The sequence below is a fragment of the Felis catus genome, chromosome A1 (assembly GCF_018350175.1).
Source record: "Felis catus isolate Fca126 chromosome A1, F.catus_Fca126_mat1.0, whole genome shotgun sequence".
Classification (NCBI taxonomy): domain Eukaryota; kingdom Metazoa; phylum Chordata; class Mammalia; order Carnivora; family Felidae; genus Felis; species Felis catus.
In genome coordinates this window covers 225,243,773-225,257,106 of record NC_058368.1, presented here as the reverse complement: position 1 = coordinate 225,257,106, position 13,334 = coordinate 225,243,773, and the positions used below count along the sequence as shown (strand labels likewise).

The following is a 13,334-nucleotide window of genomic DNA, read 5'->3' as shown; positions in this document are numbered from 1 at the left end:
GGGGAGGGAGGGAGGGAGAGAGAATCCCAAGCAGGCTCTGCCCCAGTGTGAGGCCCCTTCTGGAACTGGGAGATCATGACCTGAGCTGAAATCATGGAGTCTTGATGCTTAACCGACTAAGCCACCCCGGTGCTCTTGTGAATTCTTTCTTAAAGGTAATTTCCCCCCCTTTTCTCTTACCCTAATATTTGCTTCAGCTAACCAGTAACTTGGGTATTTTTTTAGGCCGCAGTAATTATAAACCCAGTTGGTCTGGTGAAGAGTTTGTCTGCAGATATAATTCATGAGTTCTAACTTTGCAGGTTACCTTAAAATCAATCATGGATTGCTTTGCTTATAAACCTGTGGGAGCTTTGCAGCCCTGAATTCAGAGTGATAATTACTTGTTCAAGAGTACAGTTAATACACTCTGGCCACACATTTAACCGTGTCAGGAAGCACAGATTCGTTCTCAGCATTTGTGTGAAGCAGATGTATTTTCTTCTGATTCTGAAATGGAAACAGAATCAAAAGGAGACTCTAGTCGGTCTTGATCATATCATGAAGCGGCAATCAAACTGGGAATAATGCCCCAGCCTGTGACACCTGCCGTGGCATATTCATTCATGTTGTGTTTTGCTATGTGCGTGGAGTCATCCTCATTGTAGTCTGGTTGATGTCATCCTTAAAAACTCGGTTCTCCTGGTTGGAGATGAAATGGTTAATTAATCCAGATTTGCGTTTTCAGAATAAAAATCTTGGCAATGGATGGGACCTTTGTACATCTTGTATAGGAGGTGCCTAGATATTATTAGCACAGAGAAAGAAGACATAAATAGGAATAGCATGTGAAGTGGTAAATATAGTAACTTTTAGATCATATGGGAGAAATTCTATATTAGTCTTTTTTTTTTTTTTTTCGTTTGGTGTGGTCTGGTTGTATATACCAGTTAAGTATACAAGTGATTTTCCTTGTCACAGACTTGTGGTGGTGTTCACTGACGTAGTGACAAAAACGTGAACATATTAGTAAGAAATGCAAGTGGGTGACATTGTGGAGTATGTAGTGATTGGAGAGAGAAAATACAGTGCATGTAATCCCCTGGGGTTTGGGGGTAGCGAATGCCTGGAAACTATGTCATTATGCAAGGTTGCATTTTCTGAAGAGCGACACTGCTGTAATTGGGGCTTGCAGTTTTGTTCCAAAGACTGGGGCGACACTAATGGATACTGACCAACCGAGGATTACTGAAACGAAGATTCGACAATTGTAAGGGGTGGCCCTGTGCAAATCGAGACATCGAAAATTCAATACATGGGCTAAGATGAATACTAATACTTAATTGCCAGTAATTTTGCTTGCTACCGAGATACAGACGGGTTCTTGAAAGCTATTTGGAGGGAGTGGGGGACGAGCGAAAATCGGTGGCCTCAAAGGACTGAAATCTCAAAGTCGGTCATGACAGTGCTTCTTTGCTTCTCTTACTCAGAACCCCTTTTGATCCAACATTTCTCCTTTCCTCTCTCATCTGCACCCAACCAGACTCTTTAGTAAGTGTTTTATTTCAGGGTCTGAAGAAAGGAAAGGGTAAATGAGAGCTCCCAGAAACCCTATGGTTACTATAGGAACAACTTCCATAATGGTGAAAATATCGATTAGATTCTATCCAGGTAACTAGGGCTATGCCTTCCTATGTTTTAAAACATTGGTAGTTTTTGTTTTTTTGTTTTTGTTTTTTTTTTTGTTTTTTTTTTTTTACCAAAACCAAAGGCAGGGGGTCAGGGCCTGTGTTTTTGCGTGGTAGGAGCCAGAGGATTTGAGAGCTTCAGTTCTAGAAGAGGGAGAATGTCTTCTATGGAGAGGACTGAGCAGCAAGTCAGCTCAAGGGCTTCACGCACCCAAACTGAGCCCCTTTCTGAGCACTGGAGAACAGAGAAACTATTTTCATGGGCTCCCTGATTCAAAATGCCACTCACCGTGGAGTCCAAGGAGAAACCTTACACTGCTAGATACTCTCATTCTTGGGTGCCCGGAAGGCATCTTGCTAGAAAAGCTGGCTGCAGTTTCCATGAGTAAAAAAGATGCAGATAAAGATTGGATCGGATGGAGGAGTAGATTTTCAGAAGAAGTGGTATAGCGAGGGTGGAGAGACTTGATTCAAAATAAGAAACTTCCTCTCATTGATCTCATTCTCCTCACTCTTGCCCTTGCTCTCTCTTTTATGTGAACATAGTGAATCTTTGCCCTTACTGTTTTCAAGTCACCGTGACCTCGTGCTGACCATGACCTCCCAGAGCAAAGTTGGCATTTAAAACCTGTAACTGGCCTGAACTCTTTCTCAACTTACAAACTCCCAACAAAGTCTTGTAAAATGTTGCTTTCTGTAGCTTTGTAAAAAGTTGATGCGTCCTAATTTTGTTTTGTGTCATTTGTCCCTGACAATAAATGTAGAAATGAATTCCTGCTTGATTGAAAAAACAAAACAAAACAAAACAACACCTGGGGCGCCTGGGTGGCTCAGTCGGTTAAGCGTCCGACTTCGGCTCAGGTCATGATCTCGCGGTCCGTGAGTTCGAGCCCCGTGTCAGGCTCTGTGCTGACAGCTCAGAGCCTGGAGCCTGCTTCCGATTCTCTGTCTCTCTCTCGCTCTGCCCCTTCCCTGCACATGCTCTGTCTCTCTCTGTCTCAAAAAAAAAAAAAAAATAATAATAATAATAATAATAAAAACATTAAAAAAATAAAAAAAAACAATTCATGAGACATTTCTTAGATAAAACTGTTTAATGAGGTTCTGAACACATAAGAAAATTCAGAAAAAATACAGACCTTTATAAACAAGTTGGATTTTTTTTTCCTTGAAAGAAATATCCCCTGTTTCTGTGCTCAAACACAAAACAAAAATGGTTCTACCCAAAGTAAGTGGTGTAAGTGATTGTAAGTGTTTGTGTGTTAAGCTCTTCAGACTTCTCAAGTCTGAAGGAAAAGAGAATGAGTCCTCAGCTACAACCTTCAACTTTAGCAATATTCAGACCACTTTTGTGGTACTGGACTATCTTAATATTTATTCTGTCTCAAGAATTCTACCCTTTTCCATAAAATTCAAGTTATTTTTTTTCCCATGGTGGTGGCAAGAGAATAATTTCCACCTGGTGCAAGTTTCTGTTTTATAAAGGCTTTTTTTTATATGCAGGAAACTGGTTACTTAAATAGTCTTCCATAACTAACTGAATTTAAATATATATATGTATATTTATATAAATTTAATATACATAATATATTATTATCACATATATAATATATGTATATAATATATACATATATTACATATATATATATAATTTATTTAAGTAAACTCTATACCCATCATGGGACTTGAACTCAAGACCCTGAGATCAAGAGTCTCATGCTCTACCAACTGAGCCAGCCAGGACCCCTTGACTTATATATTTAAATGATTCTCACAGGATATAGGATGGGACAAGGAAATTGTTTTAATTTGGCTTCTGAGGCTTAGTAATCCTTTCATGTCACTATTGACTTTTGCTTTTGAGTTTTAGGTGGATATATTGTTCTAGCAAATTGAACCTAAGAAGTCTTCCCACATGGTTTTCCTCAACCAACAGTCAACTGCAAGTCATGTTAGCTTCAGGAGCCTGTCATGGATCTTCCATAGATTGACTTAAATTCTTTTGAAAAGGTAGTTTTAAAATATTTTTAGCATTGCATAAAAGGGGAGGTGGTTAGCGTTTGATTGTTTCTAGAAAGTGCTTCTTCTTAGAGTTTGGCATAGGGCACGTCTTGGCCAGCAGGACCACCAAGGGTTGGTAGATGACCCATCAAAAGTAGGTCAAGGGAAACAACTGAGCGTCTTCTATAAACACAACGCGATGAAATAGTTCTGCATGAGCAAAACTAACGAAGCATAATTTTTCTGACAGTTACGTCTTCATCTGAAGTGTTTTCAGGGTTCAGTTCTGCCCCCACTCATTACTTACGGAGCTGATGCATTATTCTGAAAACATATCCTAAGTGTAATTGAAAACATCAGAAAATGTTTTTTGGTCAATACTTGGGTGTTGTTTTGTAAGTTTTTATTTCTAACTTTTAACAAGTTTCACGTGTGTTGAAGGTACTGAACATTTATCGTACATTAATTATATCTACAAAGAAATCCAACTATAGCAGGAAACCGACTGGATGTCAATCTTCAGGGTGCAAGGTGGTGTGTAAGTTTTTATGATAATAATTAGCAGGCATATAGAGCTTTACTGATGGCTTTCATCTGTTCAAGCTGCTATAAGAAAGTATCATAGACTGGGTGACTTATAAACAACAGGAATTTATTTCTCACGGCTCTGGAGGCAATAAAATTCCAAGGTCAGGGTGTAGCATAATTGGGCTCTGGGGCCTAGTGCCGACTTCTTCCTCTGTCCTCACGTGGTGGGAGGGGCTGAAGCGCTCTGTGGGGTCTCTTATAAGGGCACCTATCCCATTCATGAAGGCTCCATGCCCAGGATCTCCCAAAGGTCCTGCTTCCTAATACTGTCACCTCAGAGATGAGCTTTCACCTTACGAGTTTGGGGGAGGACACAAGCATTCCGACCATAGCACTGATCGTAACCCATTTTTCACACACATAGCATTTTGTTAGTGTCATAAGCCTTCATAAAATATATGCACACATTTCCACCTTCCCCACCAAGAGCACGAATTTTCAATATCTTCATTTTACTGAATAGGAAATTTGAGACCCAGAGGGGAAGGTGATTTGCTCAGACTCTTAAGCAAATTAGTGACAGCTGGGACCAGCACTCTGCATGCTTGCCATTTTTAGCAAACTTTCATACTGAGTGCGAGGGGGCTTGTTTTTGACGTGTCTTAAAAGATTTATAATTTACGTAACCTTTTTCTAAGTGACATTTTGTCCTCAGCCCTTCTGCCTTCATTGTCTCAAAATGAAAGACCAGATTTTAATTCAGGAGGCTAGGAGGCTGTGCTGATGGTGGATTGGTTTGTTTTAAGGTAAGAAAAGAATGTAAGTGCCCATCAGGAAAGTTCTGGATGCGCTGATCATATTAGCGTTTGTAAGAATTGTTACTTAATGAAATTAAGTGATAATTCAGCTCTGTACAGACGTGATTTTGACCCGGTGTCCCCTGAGGGTTGTGTGTACAAAATAAACATGACTTAGGTGATTTGAATGGCTAAGAAGCATCTTCCATGTTCCCTGATAGGCTCTCTGGAGTGAAAGGAACAAAGACTTGGGAGAACCTTGTAGGGGAGATCATCTCTATTAGAGTATGTTGACTACAACATAACCTTTCAAATTATTTCTTGCCCTTAATCCCCCAAACAAAATTTTTTTTTTAATGTAAAATTTAAGCTGTCAAGAGTCAGAGTCATTTTTATAAGGTTTGCTATAGTGGCGATATATGGGGGTCACATTTCTTTTCTTTATAGATACGTATAGTCTTCAACTTCATAGTTGAACATGAGCTCGTAAGCAGGATTTTGTTTTCTATAAAAAAAAGGGCTTGTCAGCTTCAAGATTCAACAAGATGTTTGGAGAAAGAATTAAAATCTAATTTTTAGGCCATTTATTACTTTTGTTCATGTACCTATTTCTGAGGCCTGAACCCATCATCTTACCTTGCCTGCCTAGCTAGGGAGTTGTTCTTTCACGTGCCTTCATCCGCTTGAAGACGTTAGAGAAACACACCTTTGGAGTTTTCATGAAAGTTCATGAGTATACACGGTCATTTATTAGGAGAAGTCATTAGCTGCCAACAAAGAAACGTGTCAGTCGCTTTGATCAGCGAACCGTGCTAGAGTGACCCTTTCTCTCCTCTTTTCACCAACAAGCAGAACTTGAATTCTCTGGAATATTTGTTTATAGCCACGTGGGATTAATTAACTAGAGAGAGGTTTGCTTTTATTGGGGGAGTAAGTCACAGGACAGCTGTGGGAGATTTAAAACACCATGTTCGGACCTTAAAAGTATGAACGTGTTGGTACTTGGTAAAAGAAAAAAAAAGTCCTCCACAGAATGCTGGGAAAAAAGGGGGCATTTGACAGTGTGACCTTCCCTCCTAAGCAATTTGTTTAGCTTATTAGCTGCGCTAAGGCGTCGATCAAGTTTTTGGCCTTCCACGTGTATTATAGGCAATAAATGAATTTTAACTGCAGAATTTGGGTTCTGCCTTCATCCCGATGACTGAAACGGAATTTTCCCTTGTTTCCTTGGAACAAATGATGAAGAGATGGTAGGAAGATGAAATAATATTTCTTCCGTGGTCGCTCTGGTACCCAGCTCAAATTAGGAGTCATTAGATTTGGTGACCGGTCTATAATTTTTACTTCTGTCTAGAAAATAATTTCTTGCTATCACAGACTGTTGATCTTTTTAAAAAGACCTGTAACCTCTTGAGAATCTTAGGTGCATAGAACATTCACATCCAAAGAGTAGACAAATTTACTCTCAGCAACGTGATGACAACAGATAGGTGTACCAACTTCTTTTCCGCATCCACCCGGTCGGCAAGAGCAAGCTTGAAACGCACATACCAAAAATCTTCTTGGTGACATTTCAAAATATTGTTAAATCGTCTTTTGATTACTGTGCCTGTGTGTGTGGAGCCCATGTTCTACTATTCTCGTGGGGTTTACAAGCACAGACCTACCTAGGAATCGCAAAATTAAATGACGGGGAAGGGAATTTAACGTTTCTTGCAGGCCCGTGAAATGTCAAACGTTATACCAATGCTTCCCACGAAATTCCCCTAAGGTTGACATTTTTTTTTTTTTTTTTTCTGTAGAGGAAATGGAAGGACAATAAGGTTAAGTGACTTGCAAGGATTCAGGGCAGGTGTGCTGAGGAGTTGGGATTCATTAGCAACATCTTAGGAGTCACCCATGACGCAACATGCGGGCACTCCGTGAAATAATTCTTGTACAGGACTTTCCAGATTTAACACAGTGCAGTCTCTTCGGTTGTTGTTGACCCCTAGTTATTTTCTACGCCACGTCGAAGCCGTTAGTGTGTAGTTTTGGCCCTGGTGACATCGAATTGGTCTTGTAATTTTAAAGGACAACTCTGGTAAGAGATCAGCTTAAGTGTCTGGTTATTGTATCCACACTATGAGGTCAGTTCAGTGCATCAGCGTTGGTCTGAGTTTTTAATGGCTAGTGAATGTTCCAGATGTGGAGAAATGCAAAGGTAGGCTTAGCCTTCACTGTAGCTCAGATTGAGGTTTAAATCATTTCCAGGGGGGATTCTTTGCTGCTGATTTTTTATTTTAACTGCTTTTTTTTTTTTTTTTAGCTTAGATGTTTCAACTCACAACTTGCTACACCAACTGATTTCTCTCAAAATTAGAAGTAAAACTATGAGAAATGTAATTAAAACGCATACCTACTACTCTCCTTATTTTTTTTAAGGATACTGATACAAAGCCCCACTGACAAATGGGGTGATGAAAAGTTTATGGGCAGAGAGTATCTGAAGTTCAGAATTTCATCATTATCTTGACAACATCTTGAGTTCTGAGTCACCCCACGTCGGCACCAACCTTGTGACCCAGGGAGGGTAACATTCCTGAGATGAGCTCTGTCCTGTGGGAAGCTTGCTCATGAACTTCCCTCTGACCTCTTGGGTGGTGCCTTCTCACCTTACATGCTGGATTTGGCTTTTGCTTCTAGTTGTGCCCCATGACCTCCGTTAGTTAGAATTTCCATATGTGTAAGAGGATTCTAACGGTATACTTACTACATTGTGGTACTATTGAGAATGTTAAATAAAATAATCTCGTAATGTGTTTAGGATTAGGATTGTGCTTGACACACAGGAAACCGTTAGATTTTAATTTTTTTTTCAACGTTTTTTATTTATTTTTGGGACAGAGAGAGACAGAGCATGAATGGGGGAGGGGCAGAGAGAGAGGGAGACACAGAATTGGAAACAGGCTCCAGGCTCCGAGCCATCAGCCCAGAGCCTGACGCGGGGCTCGAACTCACGGACCGCGAGATCGTGACCTGGCTGAAGTCGGACGCTTAACCGACTGCGCCACCCAGGCGCCCCAGATTTAAATTGTAATTTTAATTTACCCCTCGGTATATGCAAGGTTTTCACCCCTGTGGTCTTGGGAAATAACCAGACTTCCCTGCTTTTCCAGGGTTCTGGTGGATTCTATAAGCCTCCCTCTGATACCCCACTATAACTAATGTAAGAAAATTAGCCTAAAATGTAGGGGCATTTATTAACTTTGTGTTTGAAAAAACAAATAGGGTTGGAGACTTTCTTACAACTTGATTATGTACATTCATTTCCTGCCCAGAAATGAATCACAGCTGGGTTTAAAGAATAGAAAGTGGCCCTGTGTTTCAGAAAACCAATTTTAGTAACACAGATTTTAGGTTTGTAGACCAACATAGCCTTAAGCCTCTGGGGATAGCTATATAGAATTTCATGCTGTGTATTCACAAAGAGGCACCCCTATGTTATGGGCAGAATGCACCCCACATTTCCACTTCGTCTTCTATTCCGTGACCTCTAAACTGGTGTATAGGTTTCCGTGATAGAATTGGAGAATATATAGAAAAGGCAGGCCTGTCAGGTTTTCTGTTTCTCAGCTCTAACCTCATGAACCAGAATATATCTTGAAATAGCAGAGCTGAAATTATTTTGACATTCCTGCATACTGGCTAATTGAGAACTCAATGAAAGAGTTGTAAACGACAACTTAAGACACTGGTCCGACTTACCGCTTTATGTTTTCACTTATTGCTTTGTGGTTGTTTAGGAGATTAGAGTGGGTTTAATTGTATTTTTACCCTGTATGTTTGCCCCCACTTCTGAGGGAGAAATAACCAAAAATTAGGTCAAATAGAGTCCATTGGATATCCGAAGTGGATCATGACCAAAAGCCATTCTTTTTTTTTTTTTTTTTAAAGCTACATAAGATTAATTCTTTCTTTCATAACATAATAAAGGCCTTCCTTCAGACTAGGAACATTATTTTAGTCATCTTTCAGCTTACTGCCTTTTTCCTCCTTCAACCATTAAATGCATTCCAGACAGGAAATTCACATATAGAGTGGAAATGAGCAGACAGAGATGAATTTTGACCAAAGCATAGCACTGTCCTACCCAACACCCTGCTTTTAAATAAGATAAATGTAGATTATTTCACCGTCATGAATTACGATTCCAAGAAGCGTAAGGAATAAAATTTTCTGTTCTAAATGGATGACATTAATGACAAAAAAAAAAAAAAAGGTGACTGGGCAGCAAGAACATTCTAATTCTGCCTCCGCTGGTGCCCAGGGCAAGGCCTTCTCTCTCCTGGACTTTCCTTAATGTGAGGACTGAAGAATACATGGACATTCAATCTGTTCCATGCTTCATCAAGGAAAAGCAACCAAATTTCCTCTAGAGAGCAACAGGTCAGTGGTTTGCCACTGATATATGATGGCATAAACATGCACTTGGAAAAAATAGCATGCCCGCTTATTTCTGGCAATGGTTCTAGACTGAATTTATTATTTATAAATTTATAATTTATTATTTATTTGGATTTGCTTTCGTACTACGGAAGAAAAATTGAGGGTTCAAATACAATCACAGTTTCTGAGGCCAAAATCAAAGGCCTCTAGGAAGTTAGGAACTTCACTCGGAGTGGAAAAAGCCTGTTAATGACCATTGAGTTAGTTGGAATTCTAATCAGGTTATTGATTATGATAATTGATAATGAAGGCCATTTTCATATTGCTATGGAAGTATGTAAGCCAAAAATACCTGGAAAGGCAATGAATACGAGTCTGGAACAACTGAAAAAGCAAATATAATTAGAGACACTACTACGTAGGCTTTTCATTTCTTGGGTGGTAGTTTTCCTTTAACCGGTCCGGCTCGATAACCAGAAAGGCCACATGCTGCTTGTCTTTGGAGATGTGTGTGCCGATACGAGCATATAGCTGAATAGCTAAGTTGGAGAAGAGTTGGTAGTTTGAGATTCTTTTCTAGGAATTTGTCATTTGTGCTTGATTACAGCTGTGCCATTTCTCTGGCAAGTATTTTAAGATTATGGAGCCTCTTCTGGGCAGCACTATGGATCTAAAACGGCTGCCTCTGGGGGCGCCCGAGTGGCTCAGTCGGTTAAGGGTCCGACTTCGGCTCCGGTCACCATCTCCCGGTTTGTGAGCTGGAGTTCGAGCCCCAGGTCCGGCTCTGTGTTGCCAGCTCAGAGCCTGGAGCCTGCTTCCGATTCTCTGTCTCTCTGTCTCTCAATGATAAATACACGTTAGAAAGAAATTAAAATAAGATAAATTGGCTGCCTCTGCCATTTTGTACACAAGCGTTCACTAGTGTTTGCGTTGGACGTCGGAAAGCAGACAAGAAACAAATACTGCGCCCCTTCTCTTTTCGATGGACACGCTTAGCGTTTCATCACGGATTCTTTGACCTCAGTTTATTATTTCCTTTACTTGCTGCAACCAGACGCTCTCTAACTGGGCTCTTTTTCAGATTCACTTTTTGTCATTTTCAACTGTGGCAAAATATGAAATTGACTGCAGTAACCTGTCTTAAAGGGTACAGTTCTGGGGCGCTTGGGGGGGTGGTGCTCAGGCGGTTAAGTGTGGGACTCTTCATCTGGCTCAGGTCACGATCTCATGGTTCGTGCGTGAGCTCCAGACGGGGCTGGGCTCTGCCCTGACGGCAAGGGATTTTCCCTCTCCCTCTGTCTCTGCCCCTCCACTGCTCACGCTCTCACTGTCTCTCTCAAAATAAATAAATAAGAAGGAATAAAGTGCACAGTTCAGTAGCGTCCGGAGCTGTTTCCTTTGTAAACGGAAGCTTCTTTTAGTTTTACTACTGAGAAGCATCTTGGTCCATGCTGTCTGCTAAACAGTCAGACCCGGTGGCTCATAAATAGAAGGTTCTTTCTCAGAGTTGTGCAGGCTGGGAAGTCCCAGCTGGGGGTGCAGGCAGGTGTGGTGAAGGGAAAGCCCGCTTCTGACTGGTCGTGATTGGTCCCCTGGCTGCTCCTCACGTGGGGAAAAGGCTGGGGAGCCACGTGGGGGTCCCGTCTGCAGTCCCACCCGCGAGGGCCCCACCTTCGGGTCCTAATCACCTCCCAGAGGCCCCACCTCCTAGTGCCATCGTCTCAGGGCACGGGGTTAGGATTTCAGCCTGCCAGGTCAGGGGTGGGGAGGTGGGCAAAGCCATTCCCTCCGGACACCAGTAACGCTTCTGTGTTGTGTCGTGTTGTGCTGTGTTACAGAACTCCAAGATGGGAGGCAAGCTGAGCAAGAAGAAGAAGGGGTACAATGTGAATGATGAGAAGGCCAAGGACAAAGACAAGAAGGCCGAGGGTGCAGGCACCGAAGAGGAGGGAACCCCGAAGGAGAACGAGGCCCAGGCGGCCGCCGAGACCACAGAGGTGAAGGAGGGCAAGGAGGAGAAGCCGGACAAGGATGGCCAGGACGCGGCCGGCAAGCCCGAAGACAAGGAAGGCGACAAAGACACGGCCGCGGCCAAGGAAGACGCCCCGAAGGCGGAGCCCGAGCAGACGGAGGCGGCGGCCGAGGGCAAGCCCGAGCCCCCGAAGGCCGCCGAGCCCGAGCCCGCGGCCGCGGCCGGCGACGCCCCCAAGGCCGCGGAGCCCGAGGCGCCCGCGGAGGCCAAGGCCGACGACAAGGGCAAGGAGGCCGGGGAACCCACCAAGACTGAGGCTCCCGCAGCTCCTGCCGCGCAGGAGACGAAAAGTGACGGGGCCCCGGCTTCAGACTCAAAACCCAGCAGCACCGAGGCTGCGCCGTCGTCCAAGGAGAGCCCCGCAGCCACGGAAGCACCCAGTTCCACGGCCAAGGCCCAGGCCCCCGCAGCCCCAGCGGACGAGGTCAAGGCGGCCGAGGCGCCCGCCAGCTCCGAGCAAACCGTAGCAGTCAAGGAGTGACAAGGACAGCCTATGGAAACCGAGTCTGCTTCCACCGCCTGTCTCTCTCTCTCTGTGTCTCTCTCTCTCTCTCTGTCTCTCTCTCTCTCTCTCCTATACTAACTCGTTTCAAATCCGAAGTAATGATATGTATTGCCCAAGATTAAAGAAAAAAAAAAAAGGATGTTGTCCCATCGAGGGAGGGAGGGGGTGGGGAGAATCCAAATAGTATTTTTGTGGGGAAATATCTAATATACCTTCAGTCAACTTTACCAATCAGTCCTGGATTTTAAAGATCAATGTCTGAAAGTACAGTACAATTTTTGTACCTGAACTGCTGTCACAGGCACTCCGCCGCTAAGATCCGAGTATCTTGTCTTCTGCAAGGGGGTTGGGAGTGATGCGTTTGATTCTGCCCACAGGGCCTAGGCCAAGGCAGTCAGATCTTTCGGAAAGCAGTATTTTCTGTGTTTTTCTTTTTAATTTACAGCTTTTCTTATTTTGATATTTTTTTAATGTTGTGGATGAATGCCAACTTTCAGACAGCCCTCTTAGCCTGTCCACACGTATCTCGATGCCAAGACTCCATTCTTCCTCCCCAGGTGTTTTTGGGAGTAACAAACATTCTCTCATCCTACTTAGCCTCCCTAGATTTCTCATGACGAGTTAATGCATGTCCGTGGTTGGGTGCACCTGTAGTTCTGTTTATTGGTCAGTGGAAATGAAAAAAAAAAAAAAAAAGTCTGCGTTCATTGCAGTTCTGGTTTCTCTTCCATTCTGTGTCACAGGCACCAACACACCGCTCATTGGAAAATGGAAAAAAAAATAAAAATAAAAAAAAAACAAAAAAAATGTACAATGGATGCATTGAAATTATATGTAATTGTATAAATGGTGCAACGGTAATAAAGTTAAACAATTAAAAAGAAGTAATGAGGACTGTTGGTTTTCTTTTATGGCCCCTTCCTCCTTGGTTATTACCTCAGTAGAGAATAGAGCGCTCTCTTGGGCATTTTCCTGGAGGTATTTGGATAGAAGTATAAAGCGGTATGTTCTCACTTTGGCGAACATTATCTGTTTAAAAAAATTAGCTGGTGGATCAGTGCCATTAAATTATCTTGGAGAGGCTAAACTAAAAAGTGACTCTGGATATATACCTTATAACATGGGGTGTTATTAACTTACTTAGAACATATATATATATATATAAAGTTTATTAAGTTTATTTATCAATATATATATATATATATATTAAGTTTATTTATTGTGAGAGACAGAGCATGAGCAGGGGAGGGGCGGAGAGGGAGGGAGAGACAGAATCCCAAGCAGACTCCACGCTGTCAGCGCAGAGCACGACTCGGGGCTCCATCCCACAAACCATGAGATCGTGACCTGAGCCCAAATCAAGGGATGGACAGTCA

General features: G+C 42.4%; 1 protein-coding gene across 3 annotated transcripts in view; it reads left to right on the top strand.

The window, feature by feature from the left end:
• The window catches only part of BASP1 (brain abundant membrane attached signal protein 1), a 57,372-nt gene extending 44,530 nt beyond the window's left edge, over positions 1–12,842 (top strand). For all 3 annotated transcript variants that reach the window (XM_019812588.3, XM_023239400.2, XM_019812583.3), the window contains exon 2: positions 11,260–12,842. In XM_019812588.3, the coding sequence (XP_019668147.2) occupies positions 11,269–11,934 (666 nt within the window). In that variant the 5' untranslated portion in view covers positions 11,260–11,268 and the 3' untranslated portion in view covers positions 11,935–12,842. The remainder of the gene's footprint in view (positions 1–11,259) is intronic.
• The last annotated feature ends 492 nt before the right edge of the window (positions 12,843–13,334 follow it).